This window comes from Dermacentor silvarum, chromosome 7 (assembly GCF_013339745.2).
Source record: "Dermacentor silvarum isolate Dsil-2018 chromosome 7, BIME_Dsil_1.4, whole genome shotgun sequence".
Lineage (NCBI taxonomy): Eukaryota > Metazoa > Arthropoda > Arachnida > Ixodida > Ixodidae > Dermacentor > Dermacentor silvarum.
In genome coordinates, this window is record NC_051160.1 from 42,530,550 (window position 1) to 42,545,347 (window position 14,798).

General features: G+C 47.1%; 2 protein-coding genes across 2 annotated transcripts; one reads left to right on the top strand and one right to left on the bottom strand.

The window, feature by feature from the left end:
• Nucleotides 1–871: 871 nt before the first annotated feature.
• Nucleotides 872–9,128, bottom strand: LOC119458820 (ubiquitin thioesterase OTUB1). The gene is made up of 5 exons (XM_049671454.1): nucleotides 8,982–9,128; nucleotides 8,516–8,568; nucleotides 5,217–5,315; nucleotides 2,694–2,886; nucleotides 872–897 (listed from the first exon to the last, which is right to left on the bottom strand). The coding sequence occupies exons 1-5, from the start codon at nucleotides 9,058–9,060 to the stop codon at nucleotides 872–874; spliced, it is 450 nt and encodes a 149-aa protein (XP_049527411.1). The 5' UTR covers nucleotides 9,061–9,128.
• A 602-nt stretch (nucleotides 9,129–9,730) lies between these two features.
• LOC119457950 (DNA polymerase subunit gamma-1) lies at nucleotides 9,731–13,503 on the top strand. The gene has a single exon (XM_037719733.2). It carries the CDS (start codon nucleotides 9,814–9,816, stop codon nucleotides 13,330–13,332), a length of 3,519 nt encoding a protein of 1,172 aa, XP_037575661.1. The 5' UTR covers nucleotides 9,731–9,813; the 3' UTR covers nucleotides 13,333–13,503.
• The last annotated feature ends 1,295 nt before the right edge of the window (nucleotides 13,504–14,798 follow it).

The following is a 14,798-nucleotide window of genomic DNA, read 5'->3' on the forward strand; positions in this document are numbered from 1 at the left end:
AAAGTCAGTTTGTTAGTATATATTAATGTCTGATTTTTCGGACTCTCTAGGCCCGCGAAAGCGTCCGAAAAATGGGCAGTCCGGAAAAACGAATGCATGCCTTTTTACTGCCCCCAAGGGCTCAAATCGCCACAGGCACATCCGAAATAGCTCTGAAGACCTGCCAGTACATTTATTAGGTGTATCAGTGCTCGTACTGTGATAGGAGGCGGCGGGTGCATGCATGTATAATTAATGAATACATACAGTGTCCCGTGACAATTGCCCTTTCCCACTTTTTGTATGCTTCATTGCGTGACATTGCTGTATTGAGGCGAAGCTGACTTTTGTGAACCGGCATTATGCAACGCGCTGTGCTTTCCGAGCTTCCAGGACATTGGCGAGGATTGCAAAGGCAGAGTCGGCGCCATTGCTAACAGCAGCGAATTGTTTCAATGAAAAACACGGCACCTAACAGAAGAAGTTTGGTAGCGAAAGGCTAGCATTGCCGTGGTGGTGACTACAGCTGCCAGCGGATCTGTGTGTGAGAGCGCCGATCCGAGGAGGCGAGATAATAAAAATGGCGAGGGCGATGGCTACTATTAATGCCATTTCGGACTTGTGATGATGGCAAAAAGACAGGAAAATTGGATGGCGAAGCATTTTTGCGTCCAAAACTTCAAATGTTCTTGTACATTCTCTATGGGGTACGTAGCGGTGCCGCGAAGGTGTCCAAATTATCGGGCATGTCCGAAAATTCAGGCATTCAGAAAATCGGTCGTTGGCTGTAAAGGGTTAATGTACGCAGGCAATAAGGTAGATAACTTTAACTTTAAACTATACGAAAACATTAGAAATACCGTTCAAAATGTGCTGTACCCTCATCACTGTTTCACTTGGTAACGACAAGAAAGTGGACTGAAGTACACAAGAAAAGCAGTTCAGTGTTTTAGCACCAAAGCACCTTGAGGAATATGATCACTGTTTCACATTTAGTTAAATCTAGATATAATGAACCTTCACATATTTCACTCTTTATTTTGAATTTCTGTGGCTTGAGCCCTATTCAAGACCATGTCTTTTACCACGAATTGGCTAAGTAATCTCGAGCCACAATTTTTGCCTTAATTGGGGGTGTGCGAATACTCGAATAATTTGATTTGCAAATCAAATATGTATTATTCAGTTTAAACTCTAGAAAAGATTGTGAGAAGCCTCAGAGTGCCAAAAATGGTTTAATATACAGTTGAGTGTTGCTACAGTCAAACCTCGTTAATTCGGATCTCAAGGGAGTAAAAAAAATGTCCGAATTATCCGAATGCCGAATTATCGAATGGACAACAAAATATGCATATGAACAAGGCTTTTATTCCATACCTTCACTTCGTAAAGAAGTCCGTGATGGTTGTTTGTTTTTTCGTCGAAAGCTGGGCGGCAAGGTCGACTTTTCGCACATGCGCCAACCCGTCCAGTGCAAGCGTGCCGCGACGTGCGCCGAGGCGCGCGCCGCGTCTCTTTCGGCTCACGTCGCGGCGTGCCAAGACGCGCGCGCCGTGAAAGCAGCCGCCGAAACGGGTTTTTCTAGCCGCAGAAGGGATCGCTCCAGGACCGATTTCTTGCGGTTTGCCGCGTGCCGCGCATGAAGGAGACCAATGAGAGCAGTCCGCTTCCCTGACGTGCGCGCGGGAAACTGGTGTCATGCGGACCCGCCCGACCGCTCGTTTCTAGTCCGACGTTATCGGCGCGCAGGTCAGCATCGTTCGCGGCCAGCCACGCTGCGCCAGCCGAAGCGCCATCTCTTCCGACGCGCGCGCGTCGGCTGTTATCTTCGGAGCATGCGCAATATGATCACAAGCCCGCGCGCCGCTTTGAAGGGCTGTCTGCGACCATCGGCGAAGTGGAGTGGGCGCCTTTATTTCTTCGCGCTAAATGCATTGTGGGTTGGCGCATTCTGCGCGACCAACGCGCGAATGGGTCAGGAGCCGTGCCCATCGGGCCGCGTCGGAAGCCGCCGGTTACGTTGAGAGGTTCGTTTCCGCCAACGTGACGTAGCGTGCACGCTCGCGTTACGTCGGACTATAAACGGCCCTGAACAAACGCTACAGCGCGGCCGGCGTGGCCCAGACACCGCCAGATATTCAACGCGCCCTAAACGATTCGCTCCCTACGCACGTAGGAGCTGCGCTCGGCAAGGTCACTGCGCCCGGTCCCGGAGATAAGAGCCACGCTCAGCGGAGACCAGTGCCTCAAAAGTCCCTAAGCGATTATGTCCCTAGGCACCTAAGAGCTCCACGATTGCCATGACAACGCGGTTAGTTCGAGAAGGGGGGCAACGTTGAGGGGGGGAAGAGTCTAGTCTGTCACGTGATTGCCGCAGCGGCGCGCCGCCGGTTGGTGTGGCCGCCCTGCCGCAGCTGCGTTTTGGCCGCCGCCGGCGCGCCGCGCGCGTTTTGCGGCTAGTGTGTACGTGCCAGTACTGATTTCTGCGCTCCAAAACTCCAAAAACTCACTTCAGCGCCAGTATTGGCCTGTCTCCAGTCCGAATTAAGCGGTGCACGCGTAGTTTCGTGCCGATTTAACGAGAGTTCGCTGCCATAGACATATGTACATTTTTGAAGGGAGGGAATTAGCAGGCCGAATTATCCGAATTTCCGAATTAACGGGGGCCGAATTAACGAGCTTTGACTGTATTTGCGTATCTTCTGTCGTGTTGCCTGCTAAGTGTGAAATGGGGTTTAGTATCCTTGCACAGCCCGTTCCAAGACCAAGCAAGGACATCTTCATGTACCTTGTGTACTCCTGCTGGTCACTCAGCAGGCTTTCCAGGTAGGCGAAGCTGAAGGCGCGAAAGAAACAGTTGCCGTCTGGCCGTGTCTTGCGGATAGACTGGTACTTGCTGCGGAGGTCCTGCAAAGCCAATCAAGCGCCAGACATTTTAGAGGAGTAACGACACAAAACTCTCGTGTCGCACTTTCTTTTTCATTTTGCTTTTTTTTTTCTCTTCGAGTCAACTCCGTTATTACAATACACAGCCTCAATTCCTACAGAGCGTCACAGATAATTGCCGCATTTTCACGAGACACGCTCAAAACATGCACTAGTGCAGTGTAGCTATTCACGTCAACAAAGCAGAGGTGGTGGTGGTCACGTAGTGTCACAAAGAGCGCACCGGTTAGCCAAAGTGTGTGTGCTCGAAGGCAATATAATGACTATGTCACCAATAGCTGCCTAACTGGCTTTCCCAATTGTACGCTTCACTTGGAAATGCAAGAACCCCGCTCTCTCCATTTTGTCCCATCAAGTGCTGTATAGTCTCGGCAGCACTGTCAGTGTCAATGGGTAACAAGTGGCACGAACCAGGAAAGGAACGCAGAGTAACAGGATGGAGCGCGAGGTCATAGAAGAATATCACATTAGGCAGAGGGAAAAGTGTGTGAGCATGCCTTCACTGTCATTTCTTGAGATGAAGTTGTTTGTTATAGACGACTGTCCTTATTCATGTCTATCGCATCATTCATATTGCCATGTGGCAATTATCAGATGTGATTATTTTTAATTGTTCTGCTTTGTGGTGCTTCTACCTTGTGGTATGATTGTTTTATTGTGGTTGGTAGGCTGCACTTAAAAGCGAATGACCTGTTACTGTGTTCCCATTCTCGTCAGTTTGCACTGTTTGTTCCCTTTTGATATGACTAACTCTAAATAAGATTCTGCTTGTCATTGTGCAAACGAGTGAACTCATCACGAAAGTTATCAAAACTACAATAAAAAAGAAAGGTTCTTGAAACCAAAGTGGAAATTCCGCTACTGTCACTTGCCAGAATTGATGCAGAACATGAAACAAATACCGCTACAGTTCGTCGGCATTACGGCCAAAAATTTCACCCCTTGGTGTACTTCTATCTTGGGTGGCCTAGGATTTGCATAAGGTCTGCTAGCCACTAGGTGCACATGTCTGCTTAGGTGCTCTTTGAAGGCTGTTAATAAACAAATTAGACAGTTACCAGCCTTGCAACATCGCCAAGATTGCATACTGGTACTCATTTGCAACCCATTTAGCCAATGTGGAGCACAATACAGTCCTTCGAGTGAAAAAAAAAAAAAAAGCTGTGCTTCAGTAGCTATTCTTGGATTACTCCTGCAATGAGGAGCAGCTTGAGAAATGCAACTTCAGTAAGGCGCGTTTGAGTAATTTTCATGAGCACCTGATCCTCAAAATTTCGTTCGAGAAATGTCTTGGAGTGTCATTTAAGTGCAGCGACTGCTTCAGTTGATAGATGGCACTGCCATGCACGTCATGTCACCGAGTCTAGGTGAAACGGCGAGTGCAGTCACATTTTAGAATACAGAGGTTATTGCGTAGGGGTGTGCAATATAACGAATTGAATAGTGTCCTATTCGATTTGGTCTTCGAATGAAATAGTCACTATTCGTAAATGCGAATATTATTCTAACACTTTTCAATTATTTCAAACGCAAACTGCACCCAATGAAACAAAACTGGAGCAAAAGTACGGTAAGTTTTCACCCATGCAGACATAGCATAGACATAAAACACGAGAACTTGCTTAGTGTTGCAGTCTACGTCACTTTACAAGCTTTACTTAAAAGCCATATTTTATCGGCCATACAGCGATCATTTGCACTCTCTGAAGAGTCATATGCATGCGAAGAAACTACTTATTTGCTCCTAATGACTCCATTTATGCTAATAATTAACACTTTATAACGTGCGTACTATGTAATGACAGAAACTTGCCAATGTTTAGAACACTACGATGTGAACATAATTGTATATTAATTGCGTTAAGTGCTGTTCTCACATTATCCAAAAACTATTCGATATTCAATTCGCTGCTGGCGCCATTCCATTTGTATTCGATTCGCCCTCAAAAATCACTATTCACTGTGAGGTCTGGACGTGAAGGCTAGGGACGTTAGCCGTAGCATCGCAACTCGAGGCGAAAATAATTCTTGAACAGAACACGTTTATTTCATCGCTCAACCAAAAATGTGACCGCTGCGACGGCGGCGGAAACAAGAGAGAGAGAGAGAGAGCGTAAGAGCCCAGGCCTCACTTCGGCCTGGTGTCATGTAGGCGTAAAGGTGCCACAGGTGGCACTAGCGATCAGTTATGCTAATACGGGCACTCACACCGCACCCCCTTATTCGAGTGCTACTTTCGTAACCCCTGTTGCAACTCAGCTAAAGAAACCGGGCAAACAATGTCGCCTTACCTTGACTTTCTGTTGGTAGACCTCATCGTCCAGGGCGTACTCCTTCTCGAGGATGGACAAATCCTGCTTCGTGTCAACCAATGGTATGCGCTCGGCAATCTGCAGAGCGGGTCGTTTGCCACAAACGTGCACGTGACCAAACATGAACTTGGTGGAGCACAGTGAGCCACGATCATTGCACACAGAGAACAGCAAATCGCGGCAACTCGGTACTGGTTCATGGCGCTCAAACACTGCGGCAAAAAACTGGGACAGTGAGAGACACAGGGGCTGCCATTTCGAGAGAAATTAACTTGTGCCTCTCGCCCAAGAGCCTAGAAAAATGCACACACGTCTTGCACAAAAAGTTGCCAGGCCACTTAAGACAAGTGCGGGCAAGAATGTAGAAGAATGTGCAAGTGCCTCCCACTTGTACAGTTGTCCACACTTAAGTCTAGAGCACTGAATCGGCGCTTCTGCAATGCAAGAAAACCAATATCTGTACATTGCTGGCCCATTTGAGAGAATGTAAGCTGATAGGATGTGTGGGTAACATAGTATTCAGCCCAGTAGCTTGAACCTAGCAGCCGCTGTGTTAATGCTCTTTCTCTGCTATGAAGCGCAGTATTTGAGTGCTCTAGAGTATTGACTGAAGTGTGAACTTTTGTATGTACTTGTCAAAGGTGCCTCCCACAAGAACTCTCATTCTTGCTCTTGTGCGAGACCCTTGTGTATACTTTTGTGCTAGAGACACAAGAGCAACATACTGGGTACATAAGTTATTGCCATTGTGGCGCGTTTTCTATTATTTTCTTCCCGATTCTCTCCTTTGCATTCAGCAAGTAACATGCACTGCACCATACCAGCCAACCTGTGAACATTTCATAAAAATCATGCAGAATGATATCCTGCCTAGGGGCAGGAGAGAGGGATAGCACGGATTGTTTTTCTTTTTTTTTTTTTTTAAGTTTGCCCTCAGCTCAGCCCCCACATTTTGTTGCAGATGTACACACTTTAGACACAGCACATAAGCAGCAGAAAACTTGGAACTGCAGACACTAACACTGTTTTTAAATAACTGGCTTGTTCCAGCCCCATTGCTGCTGTACATTTTGCATGCTTCAGGAACTTATCTGAATCAAGTTGCTCGAAGCAAATACCTTTCCGGTATACGGCATTTGCAAGAGGGAGCACCACAGAGGGAGCTTTCGCAAACAAAACTTATTTTTCGTAAAACGACGTAATGTTAGCAAAATCGTAGAATGAGCCACAATTCGTAAACATTACAAAACATTCGGGAGAGTTGGCAGGTATGCAGCAATAGCGTGATCTATAGAAATAGAGGCTGCTGCAACAATAAAGCGTCAGTTTAAAGTTGAAGCCTCGTTTTTGTTGTGCGTGTCTCTCACCACCACCAGTTTTTCACGGCGTTGTTAATAATGAACCATTACACCAGAGTGACAGCACGAGTGGTGCTAGCTAACACTCCCAGTGCTAGATCTAGTACACACACACACACAGATGACCAAGGTAGCGTACTGGAGAATGGCCGCTGTGACAGTTCAATACAGCATTGCATGCATAACGTGAAACGTGCAGGTTCGGCTTTCACCTGAAGCAAGTTATCAGTCGGTTACTTATTTACGTAAGGTTTTATGGAACAAAAGCAGCTAAGGCTATGACGCACCAGTCACATTCATTTTCCTTTTTATTGTTACCTTCACATTTAAACACCCCCTAAAAAGAATGGTTAATTTTCCACTATGACTTCATTGTCAGTTGGCATGATATAGTTGAATGTAACAGAAAATTAAGCCCCTTGGCTTTCTGTACTATTCCTGCCCAGACGAATTCATACATGCCAACCTCTGACAAACTTTACGCAACCATAGAGGAGGGAGGTGGGGATGGCCGGGTTTTTTTTTTCCAGAGCTTGACTGCCCCCGAACCCATGTCTTCTGTGGGATAAACATGCAATTTATTAATGATGATTTGCCTTTAGAATCAGCACACAAGCTACCACAAACTTGCAACTGCCAAGAGGCAGCACATTGTTTTTAGATAAGAGTGACTTTTCAGCGACATCCCAGTTGCCAATTTGTATAAACAAGCGCAAAGCAAGTACCCGTTTTTTCCTTTCACCATCAAACAAGCTTCAACAGCAATCATTGATCGGAAATTGACGAACAAAATATTTTTGCAAATATCGTTTATTTTTCGTACTACTAAATGCTCCATTCATAAAGTTGTAGAATGAGCACAAATTCGTACGTTTCAAAAAACATGACAGAGTTGGCAGGTATGCATTTTTTTAGATTCAGGCAATTTGCCGATAGGCATATGTTGTTAAGAATTAACAAAAGGGGCACAAAATAAATGCATGCTGCCCTGTGTAATACAGGTACTGCTGCAATGAGTTAGTGGATTCTGTTGTCTTTATACAAAGGGTGAAGTCCTCTGGAAGATTATGCTTTAGTTTGGCCTTTTAGAGCATCTTGTATCATATTTAGCAAGTGCATTTCACTGCATCTTCATTGAAAATTATTGTATTTTTGAAGAACTTGTACCAAAGCTATGCACTTTCACCCAACAGAGTTGAATGCACTTGCCAATGAGTGAATTCCACAAATGATGTCCTTAAACCTTTCCATAACAACCCGAACATTGAGGCACACACACTCAAAACTGCACTGTATTTGTCGGCATGACAAGGGTATTAGATACTATCAACAGTTGATTCCAAGAATGATGGCTGTACCATGTACGTGTGCCGATTACAAGCAGAAATGTTGCACCATTTGTCTACGGCAAAAAATTGTGTTTCGCTGTTTAATCCCAAAATAAGCACTGGGTAGTAACTGTCGGGGATTGTATACGACACAGGATTCTCTCAACAATTTAGTTAGCTGCTTTGCTGAGAACCCCGTTCATTCTGGCACATCACTGATAACCTCGCGACCAGCGCACAATAAATAAGCAAACATCCAAGAGATACTGAATTGGTAGAGAGTTGCGGCTCCCGTGTATCGGATAGCAGATGTGCGCTGGTTCAAACGGCCTCGGCACCGGGTTACTTGAAACAGCATATTTACTTGCATCGACAGTGTTGCATTGTACCATCAAATTTACTCGGAAGAAAACATTTGAATGCGTTGGCAAATAGCAGCAATCGTTCCGTGAAATCAGCTGGCTTGCAAAAGACATCCAACGCGCGTGGACTCGGAAGCGGTTTGATGAAGCGCTGCGCGCCGACATGCAAACTACGCGGAAGTTTGAATGCCTTTCTGAAAAACAAATGACACGGCGATAAGACAACTCACCTCGCGCTCAATTTCTTTCTCCTGTGCGAGTATCGCTTCATCGTGATTGATGTCTGAAAATAAGAAGAAAGAGAAAGAAAAAACGCCAGCCGTCAATTTAAGTGCGCGCCTCGGACCGTTTTTAGAATGCTTCGCTTTTACGCAGCTTCGCGCACAAGAACGAAATCTTTCCCTTCATACAAATGGCTCGAGATTCAATCGTACAACAACACTCACTATAAGAATTAAGTAAAGATTCGCTAGCGCCAAAGGAGACGCGCAAATTATTGCCCGCTCTGCAGAGAAAAAGACAAATCGACCCCGCTATATCAAATAGAAGCACGGATTCAGGCTTAGGAAGCCGATACAATGGAGGGCGAATAACTCCGGGCAGCGTTTGGCGCTCATCTGTAAAGTAGGATTTCCAGCTACGAAATGCTACGTCCAGCGACAGTTCGAAAAACAACAACCGGTGTTCCCAACGTACCCGATATAACATTATTCGAGGGCGATTTCGGGGCGGCTTGCCGCACATCATCAGCCATGTTTACGTTTGAAGGATTCATTTTCGAGTGGCGACATCTGCGCTCTGGCTGCCTGCTGGTGTCTGACGTTTCATTTCGGTTTCCGCGCGAGCGACAACAAAGATGCGGCAAAATCGGTCACATTAAAATGCTTTTATAAACGCCTGTTTGTTCGAATGTGTGAGAGCTTCTTGAGGTATTTTTTTCTTTTGACACTAATCTCGGTATGAATTTCTAACGGCGATTCAGTAGTTGTCGCCGTGTCTGTTTAGAGGCGTACGTGCTCATTCGGAACGCGTGTGATAAATATGCGTCATTTTTACTGAATAAAAGAAATTTTCAAATGAAAACGGGAAGGCTCTTCTCGAATTATACTGTCAGTTTAACGCCCGCAAAAAAATGCAGCGTGCCAGTGGGTTCATACGTCAAACTGTTCGATAGAGGCTTTAGCTTCTGACTGGTCCGGGCAATTTACGCATTTTACATTTCCTGACTATTGCCGTATTCCAAAGTTCCAAAGCAAGGTATGTGTTGAGTTGAGGCTAGCCTTCAAGATTGGGAGATGCGTGGGCTTTCGTACCGCCAAATCTTGAAGGCTATAATTTCAAGGAATGTTCAGAAGCGGCGCTGCTAAACAGCATACTTCATGACAAATCTTCTAGTTTTATGCAGGAGTCAGTGCTAGACAAATGAGCCGACAGAACCGCTGTAAACAAAACACGCGTGGTCGGAGGAAAGCGCAACTTTGCGACTTTGGTGTGAGATGTGTGTGAACTTTCGTGGTGACAGCTCTCGATGCTGACGCAGGTGCGTGCCCGCCTTCCTCGTCTTCGTGAGAGATCCGTCGTTGTTACCCGACGCCAAAATGCGACATCGCTTTCGGAGACGGCGTTGCAGGACCGCAACAGCGGCGTTGGGGAAACTGATAATGCGCGCCGCTTCAACCCCATCGGAGTGCAAATGCTGTCGCCAGCGCTGCACAGGCAAGTTTTCGGCGGCGTCTGCGACAAGGTCGATCGCGAAGCTGTTGAGAGGAGCGTGCATCACTTGAAGGAGCAAAAACTGTGGGGCCATACAACGACCCCGCAGCCCGACGTCGACTTCAAGCTGCCGCCTTTGCTGGGTTCTGACCTCGAAGAGCACTTCTTGGAGCTCGGCCGCCGGTATTCGAAGGACTACAGGTTAGCTGCGGAAGCGCTGAGCGCGACGACCTTGCCCCGCCAGCCGCCGCGCTGGAAGTTCGCACCGGGATGGACCAAGTACCTCAATGACGGGAAAGACGCGATCGAAGTCGACTACCCCGATGAGACGTCGCTCGTCTTCGACGTCGAGGTGTGCGTGAGAGAAGGGCACTTCCCGACGCTCGCAACGGCTGCTTCCGGCGACTGCTGGTACTCCTGGTGCAGTCCGCAGTTAGTCGGCGAGCGGTTCAGGTGGAAAGAGCGCATCAAATTGAGCGACCTCATACCCCTGGAAAGGACCACTGGCCCACATGAGTCGCCAGCGAGGATAATCGTCGGCCACAACGTCGGCTTCGACAGGTCTTTCATCAGGGAGCAGTATATGATCGAAGGGAGTCGTCTAAGGTTTCTGGACACTTTGTCCCTTCACATGTGCGTGTCGGGCTTGACGAGCTTCCAGCGAGCTCTTTCTATGGCCAGCAAGTCGGAGAAGTCGTCGGAAACGACAGCGGTGACGCGCGGTCCTCCGGTCGAATTGTGGCAGGACCTGAGCTCCCTCAACAATCTCGCCGCCGTTTACAAGCTCTACTCCGGCGGCCGCACACTCAAGAAAGAGTCCAGAGACACCTTCGTGAATGGCACCTTGCAGGACGTTGCTGGCGACTTCCAGGAGCTGATGACTTACTGCGCCAATGACGTGGTCGCCACCCACCTGGTACTCAAGAAGCTTCTCCCGCTGTACTTTGAGCGGTTCCCACACCCAGTGTCATTTGCGGGCATGCTGGAGATGTTGACGGCATATCTTCCAGTGAATCAGAATTGGGAGCGTTACCTCAAGGAGGCGGACTCGATCTATGAGGACTACCAACAGGAGCTGAAGCAGATGCTGACAAGTATTGCCAATGGTGCTTGCCGTCTGCTGCATGGTGAAGCATACAAGAAGGACCCGTGGCTCTGGGACCTTGACTGGACAGTTCAGAGCATCAGGATCAAAAAGGCACCTACCACTTCCAAGACCTCTTCGAAGCGCACAAAGGAGTCCAAGTCATCCTCAAAGGAGCCATTGGCTCATGTGGGTGAGACAGAAGCAGGCTCTGGAACCAGTTGCGAGACAACTGTTCCAGCAAATTCAGTTAGTTTGCAAAAGCCCTTGGAAAATTACTCAGAGCCTTCCTCAAGGACAGCACCAGTTTCAGAGTCAGACCATAACAGCAGCCCAGTTCCTACTGAGAAAGAATTGCTGATGCAAGTCCAGCACATCTTTGATACTTCAAAGCTGTTGTATAAAGTGCAGCCATTCATGCCTGGCTATCCCGCCTGGTACCGTGACTTCTGCACGAAGCCTCCCTTAAACCCCGAGGACAACCCAGATTGGGCTCCTGGGCCCTACCTAATCAGCACTCAAATGCGTTCAGTGCCAAAGCTGCTTAGGCTAAAGTGGGATGGTTATCCTGTTCACTATGATGAGAAGCATGGCTGGGGCTACTTGGTCCCAAAGGCTGGAAGCGACAGGTCCATAATTGTTTCTACAGCTGTCAAGGAAGAAACAGGCACAGACGAAAAGAAGCCAAAGTTTCCTCTTGCAGAATTTCTGAAAGTTTGTGGCTACCAGAGGTGCTCTGCAGAGAGTAGTGACACCGATTCAATGTGGCAAAAACTAGAGAGGATTCCAGAAGAAGGGTCAAAAGAACTCTGGCGGAAAGTTCTGGGAGAAAAAATCGATACTCCACGACTGGAGGAAAATGCCGACACAGACATTGGCATTGAAGGGTGCAGCTTCTTTAGGCTCCCACACAAGGATGGCCCTCACAAGAGAGTTGGAAACCCACTTGCCAAAGACTTTCTGCCCAAGGTTTCTGACGGAACCCTACAGTCAAGCGACAACCCCGAAGCCAATCAGGTGTTGTCGCTGAGCAAGATGATTTCGTATTGGAAGAACGCTCGCGACCGCATCATGGGACAGATGGTGGTGTGGTTTGACAGGGAGGAACTGCCGAAAACGATCGAAGCTGACGAGCGTGCCGACTACGGCGTCATTCTGCCACGGATCATTCCGGCCGGCACAGTAACACGACGGGGTGTCGAGACGACATGGCTGACAGCCAGTAACGCTTACAAAGACCGTGTGGGTAGTGAGCTCAAGTGCATGATTCAGGCTCCCAAGGGTTACCACATTGTAGGTGCTGACGTAGACTCCCAGGAACTCTGGATTGCTTCCATTTTCGCAGATGCTCACTTTGCAGGCATGCATGGCTGCACGGCCTTTGGGTGGATGACCCTCCAGGGTAACAAGGCAGCTGGTACCGACATGCACAGCCGCATTGCTCATTCCGTCGGCATCAGTCGGGACCAAGCCAAAGTTATCAATTATGCCCGCATCTATGGTGCAGGGCTGCCATTTGCGCAGCGCCTCTTCATGCAGTTCAATCACAGACTGACCTTGCAGGATGCTGCCTCCAAAGCAAAGATGATGTATGCCCAGACGAAAGGTGTAAGGGTGCACGCCAGCGAAAATGTCGGCGGCCAGGATGTCTACATTCAAGGTGCCCGTAAGGTCTGGTCCGGAGGAAGTGAGTCCCACATGTTCAACAAACTCGAAGCGATTGCCAACTCAAAAGTTCCAAGGACTCCAGTTCTGGGTTGCTGCATCAGCCGTGCTTTGGAGCCTGCTGCCGTGAACACAAATTTCTTCAACAGCCGCATAAACTGGGTTGTGCAGAGCTCGGCGGTGGACTACCTTCACCTCATGCTGGTCACCATGAGGTGGCTCATGGAGGACTTTGCGATTCGTGGCCGCTTTGCCGTCAGTATCCACGACGAGGTGCGCTTCTTAGTCGCATCTGAGGACAGGTACAGGGCTGCCTTGGCACTGCAGGTGACTAATCTGCTCACACGCTCCTTTTTTGCTTGGAGACTGGGAATGCGGGATCTTCCGCAGAGTGTGGCTTTCTTCAGCAGCGTTGAAGTTGACACTGTGCTTAGGAAGGAGGTGGACATGGATTGCGTGACGCCGTCGAATCCTCAGGGATTGAAAGAGGGCTATGGCATTCCTCCTGGTGAAGCACTAGATATTTACGCCGTCCTTGAAAAGACAAAAGGGGGCTTGCTGTCACGTGAGGCTGAGTCAGCCTGATCATCTGTAATGTGTAATTAGCTCTCCTCCAAATTTTTTGGGTTTCCTTTCATAAGTCCTAGTCCATTTCACATGAGTAAGGCAGCTGTTCCTGTGTTCATAATAGACTGACATCATTCTTCTCGATGATTAAATGATGACTTTCGTAGCTTGACTATTTGTTGTGGTTATGATTTGTCTACATTATGGTCAGGCAAGGCCAACACTGATTAATGTGACGAAGCAGTGTCCGAGTTCTTAGTTAAATGAACAGCTCCCATAAATACTTTTTGTGTTATTCACCTTGCATTCTCAGTGCCTTTCATATTATTGCACGCGTAGCAATATCATTCACACTTGTGAAACTGCAAGGCTTTGACTACATTCCACAAGAATACGTGTGTATTTTCGCATCTTTGTATTGATCTGTATTAAATCTCCAGACTGCATTAAATGGTACAGTCAAACCCAGATATATGGAATCTGAAGGGAATCACAAAAACAGTTCGATATATAGGTAATGCTATATATAAAACAACCATTTACAAGGGGATATTAGTGCTGTTTGTTATACACAATAATTCATTATACACGGGTTCGATACATCCAAAGTTTGGCTGTATGTGGTTTTAATATATTTCAGTTCGACTGTAACTGCATCTAAGATTGAGTAAGTATGTGCATGGATAAAGTGGATGCTATTAGTATCTAAACATATCAGATAAACAGTAGGAACAATTTTTCTTCTGTCGCCATGCCTGTTCAACCACCCACTGGCACGCAATTGGCCAGTTTTCCAGTTATCCCTGAATCTTAATATAATCAGCACTGCAAGCTCTCTGTCTGGCGTTCATGCATAAACACACAGCTGAACTTTCGCGAACGAATTAATTCCCATTTCTTAAACTTTCCCTAACGCATTGTGCATTTTATTGTCATCTAGCCTTCCAGGTATTTCTGTGTTTGTAGGCTATCAACATGCCGTGCGAATAGGTTATTTGAATCAACAATTCAGTGTGAAGATTTCAAAGGTGATCTTTAGTATCATGCAAACTTGTTACATGGTGTATCACAGTTCGTTTTTTTTTTTAATTTTTTTTAAATTTTTGATTTTTGTACTAAGTCTTGTTTAATAATCCACATTTGCGGGCACTCTACTTGCCTGCTTCGTCCCTTGTGAATCCGAAATAGGCGTCATTGAGAAATGTTTGAATCTGCAGGCCTCAACTAAAATAAGCCCCCAGAATAAAACTGAAGATAGCGACATGCTAGCTTTTATCTTGCCCCTGATGTTCCCCTGATCACCGTGCCCCTGATGGTGGAGTACAGTCACGTGGTTGTTATTGCGCCGTTTCTGCGGCAATGTGTAAGCGCGCGGGAATCCGCGCCTGTTGCTTGCTGTTTTTTTTTTTCTTGTTTTTTTTTTTTTTTTTTACTGGCGCCGGCGCCATGACAGACGAGGCTTTAGCCGCTTAAGCCCGCAGCCA